At 48.0% G+C, this 17,074-nt stretch overlaps 1 protein-coding gene across 1 annotated transcript; it reads left to right on the plus strand.

The window, feature by feature from the left end:
* Positions 1-6,707: 6,707 nt before the first annotated feature.
* gemin4 (gem nuclear organelle associated protein 4) lies at positions 6,708-16,816 on the plus strand. Its single transcript, XM_033045620.1, has 3 exons — positions 6,708-6,942; positions 8,407-8,502; positions 13,321-16,816. The coding sequence occupies exons 2-3, from the start codon at positions 8,493-8,495 to the stop codon at positions 16,593-16,595; spliced, it is 3,285 nt and encodes a 1,094-aa protein (XP_032901511.1). The 5' UTR covers positions 6,708-6,942; positions 8,407-8,492; the 3' UTR covers positions 16,596-16,816.
* The last annotated feature ends 258 nt before the right edge of the window (positions 16,817-17,074 follow it).

Raw genomic sequence — 17,074 nt, forward strand, 5'->3', positions numbered from 1 at the left:
TTGCTTGTGGAAGCCACAGTTTCAGTTACCTCTCGTTTAGCGTTCACAGAGAGAACCGTCTGATCATTGTGTTGCGTTGAACGATCGCCATTGCTGCTTCCGGGCAAAGGTCAACCTTTGACTGGCGGCACGGTGGCGCAGCGGTAGAGTTGCCATCTTACATCGCTTGCAGCGCCGGAGACCCGGGTTCGATCCCAACTATGGGTGCTGCCTGTACGGAGTTTGTACGTTCTCCCCATGACCGCGTGGATTTTCTCCGAGATCTTTGGTTTTCTCCCACACTCCAAAGTGGTGCAGGTTTGTAGGTTAATTGGCTTGGTATAAGTGTCAATTGTCCCTGGTGTGTGTAGGATAGTGTTACTGTGTGGGGCTCGCTGGTCGGGCGGACTCGTTGGGCCGAAGGGCCTGTTTCCGCATTGTTTCTCTAAAATAAAATAAACTAATCTAAAGTAAACTAAGCTAAACTAAACTTTCTCGCTGACCGTTGACACTTAACAAATAAATCTCTGGAGATTTTCAGCAGACAGAAAGGCCACAGGGTTCACGTGTACAAAAATGCAAAGAGAAAAGTAGAAGATTCTTGAGATGCCATCGACAAGCACAGATTGTTTCCATAAAAAGTCCTGACTTTAGAAATCTGTTACACAGCCATTTTTACAGAGGCCAATTAAACTACAAACACGCATGTTTAGTTTAGTTTAGTTTAGTTTAGCGATACAGCATGGAAACAGGTCCTTTGGGCCATCGAGGTCAAGGTTCAAGGTCAGTTTATTGTCACATGTACCAGTTAAGGTACAGTGAAATTTGAGTTGCCATACAGACATACTAAGTGAAAAGCAACAAGACACACAACCACATGAAAGCAAGGATCGGTTATTTCTTGTAGTTATAATACAAAGTTCTCTTGGTCTCTCATCATCGCACTGATTTTCTGCACATAGTAGTCTGCCTTTCACAGTGTGTGCGGATACACATTTGAAAACATACGGTCTTATTGTGTGGAAACAGCCGACCGATCATCCATCACCCGTTCACAATCGTTGTCCCACTCTCCCATCCACTCCCTACACACTAGGAGCAATTTACAGAGGGTCAATTAACCTATATACCTGTATGTCTTTGGGACATGGGAGGAAACCGGAGCACCTGGAGGAAACCATGCAGTTACAGGGAGAACATGCAAACTCCACACAGACAGGACCCGAGGTCAGGATCGAACCAGGGTCTCTGCCGTTTTATTAGATTTATGCCACTTTGTTCTGGAGTTGCCTGCACGGGAATGATCCTAGGAATACTGGTTCACCAAGGAAAGACACAAAGTGCTGGAGTAACTTAGCGGGTCAGGCAGCAACTCTGGAGAACATGGATAGGTGACGTTTCGGGTCAGGGTCTAGGACTGAACCATTCTGAAGAAGTCCAGACTCGAATCTTCACCTATCTATGTTCTCTAAGGATGCTGCCTGACCTGCTGAGTTACTCCAGCACTTTGTGTCTTACCTAATCAGGTCACCTATGCAGTTTCCCCTCACCAACTCTCTCCAACTTCTACAGCTCCATCCAAGATCGCAAGAAATTGCAGAGAATTGTGGACGCAGCCCGGACCATCACACAAACCAACCTCCCTTCTATTGACGCCATCTACACTTCATGCTGCCTCCGCAATCAAGGACCAGTCTCACCGCTGCTCTAGATGTCAGCTGATTTACATCGGGGAGACTAAGCGGAGGTTGGGCGATCGTTTCGCCGAACACCTCCGCTCAGTCCGCAATAACCAACCTGACCTCCCGGTGGCTCAGCACTTCAACTCCCCCTCCCATTCCCAATCCGACCTCTCTGTCCTGGGTCTCCTCCATTGCCAGAGTGAGCAACAGCGGAAATTGGAGGAACAGCACCTCATATTCCGTCTGGGGACCTTGCGTCCGGATGGCATTAACATTGAATTCTCCCTATTCTGCTAGTCCTTGCTGTCTCCTCCCCTTCCTCAACCCTCTAGCTGTCTCCTCCCACCCTCGTATCCACCCGCCCTCGGGCTCCTCCCCCTCCTCCCCTTTTCCTTCCTTCTCCCCCCCACCCCCCATCAGTCTGAAGAAGGGTTTCGGCCCGAAACGTCGCCTATTTCCTTTGCTCCATAGATGCTGCTGCACCCGCTGAGTTTCTCCAGCAATTTTGTGTACCTTCGATCTTCCAGCATCTGCAGTTCCTTCTTGAACACCAGTCTCACCCCGGTCGCTCCCTCTTCTCCCCTCTCCCATCAGGCAAAAGGTATAGAAGTGTGAAAACACACACCTCCAGATTCAGAGACAGTTTTTTCCCAGCTGTTATCAGGCAACTGAACCATCTTACTAACAACTAAGAGAGCAGTCCTGAGCTACTATCTACCTCATAGGAGACCTTTGTATTATCTTTGATGGGACTTACTGGATTTTATCTTGCACTAAACGTTAATCACGTTATTCCCTTTATCATGTATCTGTACACTGTGGACGGCTCGATTGTAATCATGTACAGTATAGTCTTTCCGCTGACTGGTTAGCACGCACCATAACATTTCACTGTACCTCGGTACACGTGTCAATAAACTAAACTAAACTAAACGTTTTCAGGTCTGAGCTACAGGGAGAGGTTGGGCAGGCTAGGACTATTCCTTGGAGCGCAGGAGGATGAGGGGTGATTGTATAAAGGTGTACAAATCATGATAGGAATAGATTGGGTAGATGCAAAAAGGCTCTTGCGCAGAGTAGGGAAATCGAGAAGGTTTAAGGTATGGGGAGAAAGATTTAATAGGAATCTGAGGGGTAACTTTCTCACGCAAAAGGTGGTACAGTAGGTGTACGGAATGAGCAGACAGAGGAGGCACTTGAGGCAGGTACTACCACAACATTTAAGAAACATTTGGACAGGTACATGGATAGGACAGATTTAGAGGGATATGGGCCAAATGCGGGCCTGTGGGACTAGTGTAGATGGGAAAGAATTGGTTGGAGTGGGCAAGTTGGGCCGAAGGGCCTGTTTCCACACTGTAAGACGCTCTGACTGGTGTAAGCTCTCAATTCTGGCATTATTCTATTATTTATTTAATCTTCTCTTCAAACATTCAACAGTGGCACAGCAGTAGAGTTGCTGCCTTACAGCATCAGAGACCCGGGTTCAATCCTGACTATAGGTGCTGTCTATATGGAGTTTGTACGTTCTCTCCGTGACCTGCGTGAGATTTCTCCGAGAGCTTCGGTTTCCTCTCACACTCCAAAGACGTACAGGTTTGTAGGCAAATTGGTTTGGTATAAATGTAAAATTTTCCCCAGTGTGTGTAGGATAGTGTTAGTGTGCGGGGACCGCTGGTTGGCGCGGAGTCGGTGGGTCGAAGGGCCTATTTCCTGTATCTCTAAACTAAACAAAGCTAAACATTCGACATGTGTTATAACAGAGAGCCAAGGACGGTTCTCAATTCCAGGTGTTATCCAACTGAGAGTCTACTGAAGTTTCACATCGTCTCTTCTTCCTCAGGAAATGAACTCAGCATGTTTGGATCGCTTTACTGGCCTTATTAACCGACATAGCTTTCCACCGATCCCTCTGTTCTGCAGATGTACTGATACATTGACAGTGATCAAATGTCTCTTCAGATGAGGACAGAACGTACAAATTAGACAGCAGGGACTTACGATGCTGAACAGTTACTAAAGTTACCACGATGTGGACTCTTATACGTCGGTGAGATCAAACGCAAAGTGGCCGATCTTTTAGCTGAACACCTTCGCTAAGCCCGCCTGAACCTAGTTGATCTCCCGGTTGCCTAACACTTTAATTCTCCTTCCCATTCCCACATTGACCTTTCTGTCCTCGGTCTCCTCCATTGTCAGAGTGAGGCTGAACGCAAGTTGGAGGAACAGCATTGCATATTTCGCTTGGGCAGCTTACAGCCCAGTGGTATGAATATTGATTTATCCAACTTCAAGTAACCCCGGCATTCCCTCTCTCTCTATTCCTCCCCCATCCAAGTCGCAACAGCTTCTCGTTTTCACTCAACAAACAGCTAACAGCTGTTTCCTTTATCATCGTTAATTTTTTGCATATCTTTCATTCATTGTTCTTTATCTCTCTACATCATTGTCTATATCTTTTGTTTTCGTTATCCCTATCCCTAACCAGTCTGAGGAAGGGCCTCGACCTGAAACGTCACCCATTCCTTCTCTCCAGAGATGCTGCCTGCCCCGCTGAGTTACCCCAGCTTGTTATATCTATCTTCGGTTTAAACCAGCATCTGCAGTTCCTTCCTTCACAGTTACTAAACTGTTGAATAGATGGCAGGTGCTGAAAGTTGTTATTTATTCTTCAGCCCTTTGATATTTGACTTCTGTTTTGAACTTTGGTCTTGGCTTTTTTGAGCTAAGATCTATAACCAAACTACACTCAGTGTTTTAGTTTTTAGTTTTAGAGATACAGCACGGAAACAGGCCCTTCGGCCCACCGAGTCCGCGCAAACTGGCGATTCCCAAACATTAACACTAACCTACACACACTAGGGACAATTTACACTTATACCAAGCCAATTAACCTCCAAATCTGTACGTCTTTGGAGTGTGGGAGGAAACCGAAGATCTCGGAGAAAACCCACGTGGTCACGGGGAGAACGAACAAACTCTGTACAGACAGCACCCGTAGTCGGGATCGAACCTGGGTCTCCAGCGCTGTAAGGCAACAACTCTCCAACTGTGCCACCGTGCCGCCCAACATTTAGTGTTGATCAATTGGAAAAAGTTTGTGGTTTCTTCCTGTCTGTGCTGGCTGCAAAATTGCCTGTTCTTTGGTTTAGTTTAGATTATTTGGTTTGGTTTGGTCTAATTCAATTCAGTTCAATTCAGTTTAGTTTAATTTAGAGATACAGCATGAAAGCAGGCCCCTAGGCCCACAGAGTCCACACCGATCAGCGATCACCTGTTCTCCCCCTAGTTCTCTGTTATCCCGCATCAACTCCCTACACACTAGGGGCAATTTACAGAAGCCAATGAACCGACAAACCCGCAAGTCTTTGGAATGTGCGAGGAAAACAAAGCACCCGGAGAAAACCCACGTGGTCATAGGGAGAACGTACAAACTCTGAACAGACAGCACCCGTGGTCAGGATTGAACCCGGGTCTCTGGCGCTGTAAAGCGGCAGCTCTACCGCTGCGCCACTGTATCGCCCTCTACTGTTCTGACATGGGGAAATTCCAATTGATTATTAGGCTAAGGCATGTGCAGTGTGGTAAGAGACAGAATTGATAACACATGTTGCTCTGCCCATTGTTTAATGAAAGCCCCCACAATGCCAGAACTTGCCGAGACCAGCTTGTCAGCTCGGAAATGTGCTGAAGAGAAATATGACTTTGATGAATAGATTTGAAAAATAGACGATGATCTCGTGTCATCGTGGTCTCTGTTCCACATACTCAACTCTGCCTTCACTAAACTAGTCGCTGTTTTGGGATGATCGCTGGTTGGCTCAGACTTGGTGGGCCGAAAGGGCGCTGTATCTCCACAGTCCCAAATCTGCAGTTTAGTTTTGGTAAGATCGGGAATAATCCCAAAACCTTGTCTGGTTCCATCTTCCCCCTGAGAGAATCACAGAATTAAAGATTGTAATTTTTCCTGTCTAGCTGTACACTTCTCACTACAAAACAGACAAAGATGCTGGAGTAACTGAGTTGGTCAGGCAGCATTTCTGGAGTCCATGGATAGGTGATGTTTTGGGTCGGGCGCCGAGTGTAGGTGATGGGAGAAAGTTAGAAGAGGGATGGGGGCAGGACATAGCCTGGTAAGTGATAGGTGGATAGAGGTGAGGGGCGTTTCTATAGGCAGATGGGTGGACAAAGACCAGACATAAATAGGAAATACAAGTATGTAAAGAGTTGAGAAACGTAAAATATGACTCCTAGGCTCGGGGATTGAAGAAGGGTTGAAACCCAAAGCGTCACCTATCATAGAAACATAGAAACATAGAAATTAGGTGCAGGAGTAGGCCATTCGGCCCTTCGAGCCTGCACCGCCATTCGATATGATCATGGCTGATCATCCAACTCAGTATCCCGTACCTGCCTTCTCTCCATACCCTCTGATCCCCTTAGCCACAAGGGCCACATCTAACTCCCTCTTAAATATAGCCAGTGAACTGGCCTCGACTACCCTCTGTGGCAGGGAGTTCCAGAGATTCACCACTCTCTGTGTGAAAAAAGTTCTTCTCATCTCGGTTTTAAAGGATTTCCCCCTTATCCTTAAGCTGTGACCCCTTGTCCTGGACTTCCCCAACATCGGGAGCAATCTTCCTGCATCTAGCCTGTCCAACCCCTTAAGAATTTTGTAAGTTTCTATAAGATCCCCTATCCATGTCCTCCAGAGATGCTGCCTGACCAAACCAGATGTATAGTCCTGAGACACCTTGAAATGCCAGCAGTATATTGATTGCAGGAGGACTGAGTACTCAGCCAGGCTAGGGGGCAGCAGCGTGTCGCTTTCCGGTGGCAGCAGTACATTGATGGCTGGAGGATTCAGTGGGAGGACTCGGTGATCAGCGCTGCCGGGGGGGCAGCAGTGAGTCGATTTCCCATGGCAGCAGTGCAGTGATCAGCCGGGCCAGGGGGGGGGCAGCAGCGAGTCAGCTTTCTATGTGTTGACCAAAGATTATAGAGGAGCCTCTATAAACTTTGGTGTTGACCGCTGGAGGACTAAGTGGGAGGACTCGGTGATCAGCCGGGCCAGGGGGGGCAGCAGCGAGTCAGCTTTCTATGTGTTAACCGCTGGAGGACTGAGTGGGAGGACTCGGTGATCAGCCGGGCCAGGGGGGCAGTAGTGGGTCTTGTTCCCATGGCAGCAGTGCAGTGATCAGCCGGGCCAGTGGGGGCAGCAGTGAGGCAGAGCTCGGCCGCCTGTTGCCCGGTTGACGGCGGGAGGAGCGCGGCATTACCGGTGAGGGAAGGAGGGAGGGAGAGAGGAGAGAGAGTGGGTCAGGGAGGTGGGGAGGGTGATGGGGCGAGGGAAGGAGGTCGGGCCCGGCGGCGTTCACCCTCTCACGGGGCCAGGCCATGACATTGGGTGGTCGTGGCCAGTCGTGGCGGGTCGTGGCCGTGTCTAATCGTGACTGAGAGGCACTGCCCCCCTCACAGCGTTGTGAATGGGGACAGATTCACTCCACTACAGTGGTGGTGAGGTTGACTGGCAGCTCACATACCCCTCTTCATCATCCCTCGCCACTCTTCACTCTCATCGTTTCATTCTCATTGCCCCTCCCCTCTCTCTCTTTCGTACCTCAATTTATCTCGTCCCTCATTCTTTCTCATCCCCATCTCTCATGTATCAATCAACCCTCTCCCCACCCTCTCAGCCCTCCATCTCTCTCATGCTTCCATGCTCTTTCTTTCTCTCATCCTCCACTCTCTCACCCTCACTTGATCTCTCTCATCCCTCTAATCTCTTTCTCATCCCACTTTCTCTCTCTCACCCTTCTCCCTCATGCCTCCATTTCTCATCCCTCTGTCTCTCTCAACCCTCTTTCTCAACACCCTCTCCCCACCCTCTATCTCTATCCCTCCCCTTCATATCCGTTGGACTGGTACATGGACAGGTTTAACGGGAAATACACCAAATGTCAGCAGGTGGGACTAGTGTAGATGGACCATCTTGGTCGGCATGATAGTGTTGGGCCGAAGGGCCTGCTTCCGTACTGTATAACTATAGTGCAATAAGAACTTCACACAATACTCCAAGTGTGGTGTCATCATTGTTCAGTAATGTTGCCACATGTATATGCTCCATTTGTATATGATCTGGCCTATGAATGCATGCATGCCATATGCCTTCTTCAACTCTGCGTGTTATGGCTGTCAGCTAAACTCTGTAAATCCTTTGCTCTCCACATATCTCACACTCTTTTAGGTCAATCTTGGTGCTGGACTTTATACTAATGCTCTCTTTAGAAATAGCTTTGAATTGAAATAAGAGGGGCGGTACAGTGGCGCAGCAGCACCTCTGCCTCACAATGCCAGAGTCCCGGGTTCAAACCTGACTATGGGTGCTGTCTGTATGGAGTTTGCACGTTCTCCCTGTGATTGTGTGGGTTTTCTCTGGGTGCTCTGGTTTTCTCCCACACACCAAAATCTTACAGGTTTGTAGGTTAATTGGCTTCTATTAATTGTAAATTGTCCGTAGTGTGTGGGATAGTGCTGTACGGGGTGATCGCTGGTCGGCGTGGATTCGGTGGGCCGAAGGGCCTGTTTCCACACAGTAAAATCTAGAGGCAGTTTTAAATGCCTTTTAAATACTGATGTGTTTTATAAGGGACACAATTATCATAAATTAAATGTTAGCAGAGGAAGTTTTGTTTTACTATTTAATTTTTAAATCCTTGTGTCACACTTTACCATTTTTTTGAAGGTTTGGACATTATGCAATGCTAATCATCTCTGATCAAACCATCAGGCATTGGTTTTTGTTGAGTGTTGATAAAATAATCTCTGAAGATGGAGTGGGGTGAGTTTAACTTCTGTTTTCGTTTGGACCATGTTTTGTTATTGATTCCTCTGCAGCTTTAACTGATGCATACCTAGGGATGGTTAAGCACTGAAAGTAACGTCTGTCGTTATTGGGAGGTTGGAGAAAACAAATGTTCTGTTTAGTGAATATATTAATATAGCTAAACCACCGATTTTCCAGCAACCAGTACTCCTTTAATCCAGACAAAATCACTCCCTGGATGTCCCCCTGAAAATATGTTGGCTAGGCAGGGTAAGACAGCCAATCTCAACCTCACAGGGACTTCCACGCCAATCAGCTGGTCGAATTTGTATCTCTGGATCTCCAGCCCGGCCAGAGCTGGCAGATCCGTTCCCATAGCCGACTTCCGAGGCCAACTTTGCGGGCCAGTATCTCGGCTCCCTCAAGCCCGTGACCACTGTCAGTCGGGCAAAGCAGATAATCCAGCAAGGCTCTGGATGTCAGAATATCAGTGGTGGACCTGTAGTGCATTGTAGAAGACACAATACAATACAACAATACAATACAATACAATTCAATTTATTGTCATTTGGACCCCTTGAGGTCCAAACGAAATGCCGTTTCTGCAGCCATACATTACAAACAAATAGACCCAAGACACAACATAATTTACATAAACATCCATCACATTGCTGTGATGGAAGGCCAAAAAAACTTATCTCTCCACTGCACTCTCCCCCCCCGATGTCAGAGTCAAAGTCAAAGTCAAAGCCCCCGGCGGGCGATGGCGATTGTCCCGCGGCCATTAAAGCCACGCTGGGTAATGCAAGGTCGCACACCGGGTCTTGGTGTTAGAGCCCCCGGCGTGCGCTCGCAGTCCCGCGGCCATTCCAAGCCGCGCGGGGCGGTGCTGTAAGGCCCCGCTCCAGGAGCTCTTCAACCCCGCAACTCGGGCGGGAGAAGTCGCCGTTGCGGAAGCCCCGAAAAGCGGTCTCCCTCCAGGGACCCGCGGGCTCCCGGTGCCGCCCGCCAAACCCGCAGTTGCAGCCACCGAATCTCCGGAGGTCGGGCCGCAGCAGCGTCCACCACAGCTCCACCCGCTCTGGACTCGGCCAGCTCTGCGATGGTGAGGTGAGTAGTCAGCACCACAGCCCCCGGTCTTCCTGTTGGAGGCCGCTCCTCGTTGCAGCCCCAACGACAACGGAGACCCGACAAAGAAAAGGTCGGGTCTCCCGTGCAGGGAGAGATTTAAAAGTTACCCCCTCCCCCCCACACCACCCCAACCCCCCCACACACATACCCCAACAAAAAATAACAATAACTACATAAAAACATAGACATAAAATAATAAAAACGCAGACGGACTGCAGAGGCCGCTGCTGACGAAAGTCGTGCCGCCCACAAAATGCTGGAGTAACTCAGTAGGGCAGGAAACATCTTTGGAGAATATGGATAGGTCACGTTTTAGGTTGAGACCCTTCTTAAGACTGAGAGTCAGGGGAGAGGGATAGTAAAGATATGAAAGGGTACAAAGAGAATGTAAGGTGTGAAAAGGACAGATCAAAGCGAACAATGATCAAGGAAATGTAGAATGGTTCATAGTTGGCTGAGGGGAAGGTGACAACGAGGCATTCGATCAGTAAAATTAATCAGGAGGACTGAAACTAGTCGGAGAACTAGGTGGGGGAGGGACGGAGAGAGAGGGAAAGCAAGGGTTACGAAGTAAGAGAAATCAATATTCATACTACTGGGTTGTAGGAGGTATTTGTTGGGAGCGTCTGATTTTGGCTCCTATTTTAAAAAACTATGTTTGGTTGAAAATAATCCATTTCAAATGTAAAATATATTTAACATTGTGCCCTTTTTTGCTTTGTCGTTTTAATTTAGTCCTTCCCACTTCAAAGAATAATTTTCATTTTGCATTCACTCCCTACTTGCTGGCGCAGTTTCTTCCCAGCTGTTTTCAGGCAACTGAACCACCCTATCACCAACTAGTGACCAGTCCTGACCTACCTCATAGGGGACCTTCGGACTATCTTTAATCAGGGCAACACATACGGTAGAGTTGCTGCCTTATAGTGCCAGAGCCCCGGGTTCCATCCTGACTATCGAAGGTGTCTGTACGGAGCTTGTATGTTCTCCCTGTGACCGCGTGGGTTTTCTCCGGGAAGCTCCAGTTGCCTCCCACACTCCAAAGACGTACAGGTTTGTAGGTTAATAAGCTTCTGTAATGTGTAAATTGTCTCTAGTGTGTAGGATAGTGCTAGTGTATGAGGTCGCTGGTCGGTACGGACTTGGTGGGCCGAAAGGCCTGTTTCCATGCCGCATCTCTAACCTAATTGGACTTTACTAGACTTTATCTTGCACTGAACGCTATTCCCTTTATCCTGTACCTATCTGTGGATAGCTTGATTATAAGCATGCATGGTCTGTCCACTGACTGGATAGCATGCTATAATAAAAGCTTTTCACTGTACCTCTGTACACGTGATAATAAACTAAACTAAACTAACTAGACTGAACTAAATTAACATCCTGCTATCCTTCTCGCCTTCCTGCAGTTACCAAAATGATAGATAGGAGGTGATTGCTGGTCGTGTGTGTTGTTGCATTCGTACCTCTAAATCATACTGCTGAAAACAACAAGTTTGCTGAATGCTAAACTCCACACTGACAGCTGGAATCAGTACCCGGGAGCGTTGAATACCAAGAGTGATGAATGGGCCTGTTTACTAATGGTGGAAAAGGGTAGTGATAGGATTTGAGTGATTGTAAATTTAGTTTAGAGAAACAGCGACGAAATTATGACCTTTGGCCTACTGAATCCACACTGTCCAGCGAACACCTGTACACTAATTCTATCCTACACACTAGGGACAATTTACAGAAGCCGATTAATCTACAAACCTGCACGTCCATGGAATGTGTGAGGAAAATGGAGAACGTGGTCACAGGGAGAACGTGCAAACTGTACAGACAGCATCCGAGGTCAGGATCGAACCTGGGTCTCTGATGCTGTAAGGCAGCAATTCTACCGCTGCGCCACTGTGCTGGCACTGCTAACTTTGTAAAGTTAAGTTGTGCAGCAAAAGACAAAGTGGGGTTAAACCAACTTTTAACCAATGTTGAGTTCTCAGTTATTTACCATCCATATTAATTACTTCTCAGATAAAGGGACTGAAGGTATTGCAATCAAATTTGTGGATGATAACTAAGATAAACAGGAAAGCAAGTTCAGAGAAGGATGTAAAGAATTGAATGAGGAACCAATTGGTACATAAAAACTACTCTAATGGTTTGAAAATATAATCTTCATGCAAATAATAAAGAATAGATATGATGCATCAAAATGTTAATTAAATATTATGCTATTTTAGTTGACGTTTCTTCTCTTAGGAATAATGGTTCATTTTTGTCAAATAAAGCCCACTCTAATAAGTTCATTAGTTCTAGGAGCAGAATTAGGCCCATCTAGTTTACTCCGCCATTCAATCATGGCTGATCTATCTTTCCCTCTCAACCCATTCTCCTGCCTTCGCCCCATACAATACAAATTTATTTGTCATTTGAGCCCCAGTGAGACTCAAACGAAATTTTGTTTCCACAGCCATACAAACAAAAACAATGTCCTACAGACATACACACAATTAAGTTCACACAAACATCCATCACAGTGGACCCACTGTGATGGAAGGCAAAAGTATTTTCTCTCCCCTGCTCTCCATGTCTCTCCCGATGTCCAAGCCCCAGGCGGGCGATGATAAGTCCCACGGCCATTTTAGGCCGTGCCGGGCGATTTACGGCCCCGCTCCCGGTCTAGAAGTCTCGAAGTTGGAGCCCCCGGCGGGCGCTGTAATGTCCCACGGCCATGAAGCCGTGCCGGGTGATGTACTTCCCCGCTCCGGGTCGTTCCAAACCCCGCGACACGGGCTGGAGAAGTCGCGTTGCGGGAGCTCCGGGAAGCGGCCTCTCTCTCCCCCCGGACCCGCGAGCTCCCGATGTCCCAGTCCACCGGACCTGCGGCTGCGTTGCTGGAGCCTCCGAGCCCCAGGAGTCGAGTCGCAGCAGCGAGTCACCACCGCTCCCCACGTTCCGAGGCCGGCCAGCCCCACGATGGTGAGTAGTCCGCAGCGCAGTCTCCCGAGCCCCCGGGTCGTTCAGGTTGGAGGCCGCTCCACGGTGCTAGGCCCCAACGACAACGGAGACCCGACAGGGAAAAGGTCGGGTCTCCCGGACAGGGAAGAGATTTTAAACGGTTTCCCCCTCCCCCCCCCCGCCCCCCACATATATACATTTAAAAACCAGTATTTAAAAAACACCAAACACTACATTTAACTAGACAAAAAATAAAAAAAGACAGACAGGCTGTAGGAGCCGCTGCAACGAGTCGCGCCGCCACCATAACCCCTGACACCCTTAGAAATCAAGAATCCATCAATTCTCACCTTAAAAATATCCATTGACGGCTTCCACAGCTGTCTGTGGCAATGAATTCCACCCTCTGACTAAAGAAATTCCTCCTCATCTCATTTCTAAAGGTGGGTCCTTTTATTCTGAGGCTATGGCCTATGGTCCAAGACTCTCCCACTAATGGGAACATCCTCTCCACATCCACTCCAGGCCTTTCATTATTTGGTAAATTTCAATGGGGTCCCCTCTCACCCTTCTAAACTCGAATGTAACGTATAGATCTTCACCCAAAAAAATCAGGAAATTTATGAAACTTAATGTCATATTTTGATGAGCCACGTTGGGATGCTTTTATTTCTCTAAATGGGAGAGTTAAATGCAGGTCTCTTAATTTACTTGGCACAGTAATGAGCATTGGAGTTATTGCATTTTCTGTTGTTTTAGGATCCTGGGTTTGTTGTGAGAAGATGGCTGTCCTCCATGGTGGCTTTCTCTTGGCTCAGAAGAGAAGTGAACCAGCAAAGCTTTTGGAAATAAAGAAATCTGACTGGGCAACTCTGGGAAAGCCGATAGTTAATGCTGTGCGTGAGATCTGTGCCGGTGAGGCTGGTGTGGTGCAGGGTCCTGGAGAAACTAGGTTGTGGCAGAAGAAAGTGCTTGCATATGTGTGGGCAAAGCTGCTAAACCCCACCTCAAATGAACCTAATGTGAAGGAGAAGGTGGATTCACATACTGAGAGTGACCGGAGATGGAAGGAAGACCTCTTCTTTCCAGCAGAAAGCATGATTCCAGACATAAATCACACCGTCTTATTTGAGCTGGTAAAGTCCTTGGGGGCTTCCGAAGTCTTTGTGGAATTGCTCTCTGCGTTGCCAGCAGGCACGTGCCACCTGGAGGTGACCCGTTTTGTGGACCATGTCCTTGATGGGACTACTGATGAAGATGTGGCCACCTTTCTCGACGTGTGGTGGGAAGCACTAAAGCTGTACGAAGGGCCGAGGGATGAAATTGTTAGAACATTTGGCGACGAGGTTAAAAAATACCTCGCACGTGCGTCCGATGTATTCTGCCATTCGTCCAAAAGAATCAGACTAGATCCCGATGTGTCTTTGTTCCCTTCCATTAGCTCCCCTGGATCTTCAAGTAACCTGTCCATTCCTTGCCTATTTCTCCATGGACTTAGAAAAATGAAAGCTCGTGTCACACCTTATGATTATAAATGCTCTGCTATAACAAAGTTGACGGATACCTTACGCAAGTCACTCCTTTCTGACGGTGCCATTGAGCATTCTGCTGAGGTATATTTGCAGAAACTGTCTGAACTGATTGTATTAGGTAATCCTAAAGCCCAAACACTTCCAGTTGCAGAGAACTTTGTACGGATTGTAAAGAACGCAGAGAGGGAGCTGAGAGCCCCCTACCAAAAGTCCGCTTTCCAATTGCCACAGGGTGAATTAGCTCCAGGGATTGAATTACTTGCAGAAATCTTCCGGTCATGGGCACCTGAAATTCAGACTGAATCGAAGAAAGACACCAACATTGAGAGGAGAAGCCTTGCTCTGTATAGAATGGTGGAAAGTTTGAAATGCCTAAATCAAGTCAGTCCATTAATTCAAAATGGCGACATGATACCTCAAAATACAAAGGAAATTCTGTCTGATTTCATACTGAGTTCATGCTCCTTTGTGCGGAAGTGTGACTCCTACGTATCGTTGGATGATGCTGCTACTGTTGATAAAGTGAAGATGTCTGTGGCTTTTGCCATAATTAACAATAGAATGGAAAGGCATGCGGAAGTGTGTGAAATATTTGCGTCAACTCCCGGTTGGGCTTTTGCCGAGGGTGGGTGGCTTAATTGCCTGGAGAGAAACGGAGAGGTTTTTCGGAGCACTGATGTAGTTTTGAAGTTAGCTGGTATACTTAAAGACAGGTCATCCTGCACTGCCACTGCCCAGTCGGAGGTCAAACGATTCAAGAATGTGGTTTTGGATTGTCTGTCTGCTCTCCCCCTCTTGGACAAAAACAAAGCTCTTTTGGGGGTGCTGCATGCCTACGGAGGCCAAGGACTCTGCCGAGATGGAGGGCCTATGAAGGAGTGGTTCGAAGAAGAGGTGAACATGGTCTTCAATTGTATTACCCAGAGTGAGACTGTAAATAGTATTGATAAGGCAGTCACTGCCGTCTTAAGGGTTGCTTTTCTCAATCCCGAGACCACCCTGCAGAAGATGTGCCGCTTGGCTGCTGTGAATCTGGGAGCTCATCGGCTATTTAGCCAGATCCTGAAGAATCTACCAGCGCTGTCTCATGAGGACGACCGGTCCTCGGAAGGGATAAACATCTTGGCCATGTGTCTCTTGGAAACCACCGTCGACAGCCTTGCCACCGCCAAGGCGGAGAATCAGTTCCTCGAGTTCCTGACATCTCTGATGGAACCAGGAGAGATGATCGATCCAGAACTTCCACGCCCACTTCTCCAGCCCGCCCAGGTCGTAAAGATATTTGTTCTTCCTTACCTGACCGGAGGTGACTCTAATATCGTGTTTCCCCTCAAGGTTCTCAACAGGGCTCTAAAAATGCCCGTGACTGATGATGGGACCAAGGAGCACTGGCTCCTGGCCTGTTGCCCATTTCCTCTCGTCTTTGCTCTCTCTCAGCTCCTGGACAGATGCATCTTGTGCTGGGAGGAGGACAGTGCCGATATGTCTACTCGCGTTTCCATAGAAACGAAGACTCTCCTCACGCAGACGTTGGAAATGGTCTGCGATGCTGTCGAACAGATCATTTCCGTAAACCCAGAGACATGGTCAACCTCTGTACATTGGCTGTACAGGAAAGCCGAACAGTTGGACTGGACTGTACGCATTTGCTTGAAGAGCATCTTTGGCGGACATTTTAAGTTCGAGGTGCCTGCCACACTGTTTGAGGTGTGCGACCTCTCGGATGATGGCTGGTCACCACTGAACCTTCCACAGTATGGTCCAGGCACGGGGCTGCTGGCCTGGATGGAGTGCTGCAGTGCTTCTACACACATGATGGACCAGATGCTCTCCCATCTAATAATAGACTCCAAGAACGTGGAGGAGGTCAACATGTTCAGCAAGGGCTTTCTGGTCGCACTGATTCAGCTCCTGCCTTGGTGCAGTTCCAGCGAGTGGAAGCGCCTCAACCACATTGTGAGGAGCCTCCTCCAGCGGGAGTTGCTTCACGTGCCGTTTACCCTGGAATACGTCCACTACCTGCCGCTTCTCAACCTGCAGCCCTTTGCACATCACCTGCAGTTCTCTCAGCTTCTTCTCCGAGCCTTCCAGCTCATCTGCAGCCACGGCTGTTCCGACTGGCTGCCGCCCGCGGGGTGGACGCACGTGGCAAGGCAGTGTGCCAGCAGCATGTCGGACATCTTGGAGTCCGTGAAGTGCAAGCTCAAAGGACTGGGAGCTCAGAACCTGGACGCAAACCAGGAGGTTCTCTTTGTAATCATGCAGCTTTTTTGTCACGTCATTCACATAATGGTCATGATGCCCCCTGGGACCTCTGATTCCCTGTACTACGTATCTCTGGAGCTGCTTTCACAGTACGAGACTCTGATGTCGGCCAATACCTCCACTAGCGGGCTACTGAACAAGGCCAATGAAAAGCACTTCCTCCATTCCATAGCTGAGAATCTGGTCAGTGAAGAACAGCGGTCAATATTGTTGCAGAAAATCAGTAAAATTTGTTAAACTGAACATTGCCTGAAGACTGAAGAAGGGTCTCGACCCGAAACATCACCTGTTCCGTTTCTCCAGAGATGCTGCCTGAGCGGCCGAGTTACTCCAGCATCTTGTGTCTAGCTGCGGTGTAAACCAGTATCTGCAGTTCCAGTTAACATTGATAACAAGTGTATCACATTGCTGTAGGAGTTTTTCATTCTATTCAAATAAAATAAACCTTTGATTTTGTTTTTGGCGTCTAATTAAAATCCTGGCTTTGCCTTCGCTCTGTTTTCTCGAGATAGACACAAAGTACTGGAGTACCTCAGCAGGTCAGCCAGCATGGATAGGAGATTTTTCACATCGGGACCCCTTTTGAAAAAGTCTGAAGTCTTAAGGGTCCTGACCCAAAACGTCGTCAATCCTTTTTCTCCAGAGATGCTGCCTGACCCTCTGAGCTACTCCAGCACTTTGTACTATCTTTGGTATAAACCCGCACCTGCAGTTAT

The sequence above is a fragment of the Amblyraja radiata genome, chromosome 28 (assembly GCF_010909765.2).
Source record: "Amblyraja radiata isolate CabotCenter1 chromosome 28, sAmbRad1.1.pri, whole genome shotgun sequence".
Taxonomy (NCBI): Eukaryota; Metazoa; Chordata; class Chondrichthyes; order Rajiformes; family Rajidae; genus Amblyraja; species Amblyraja radiata.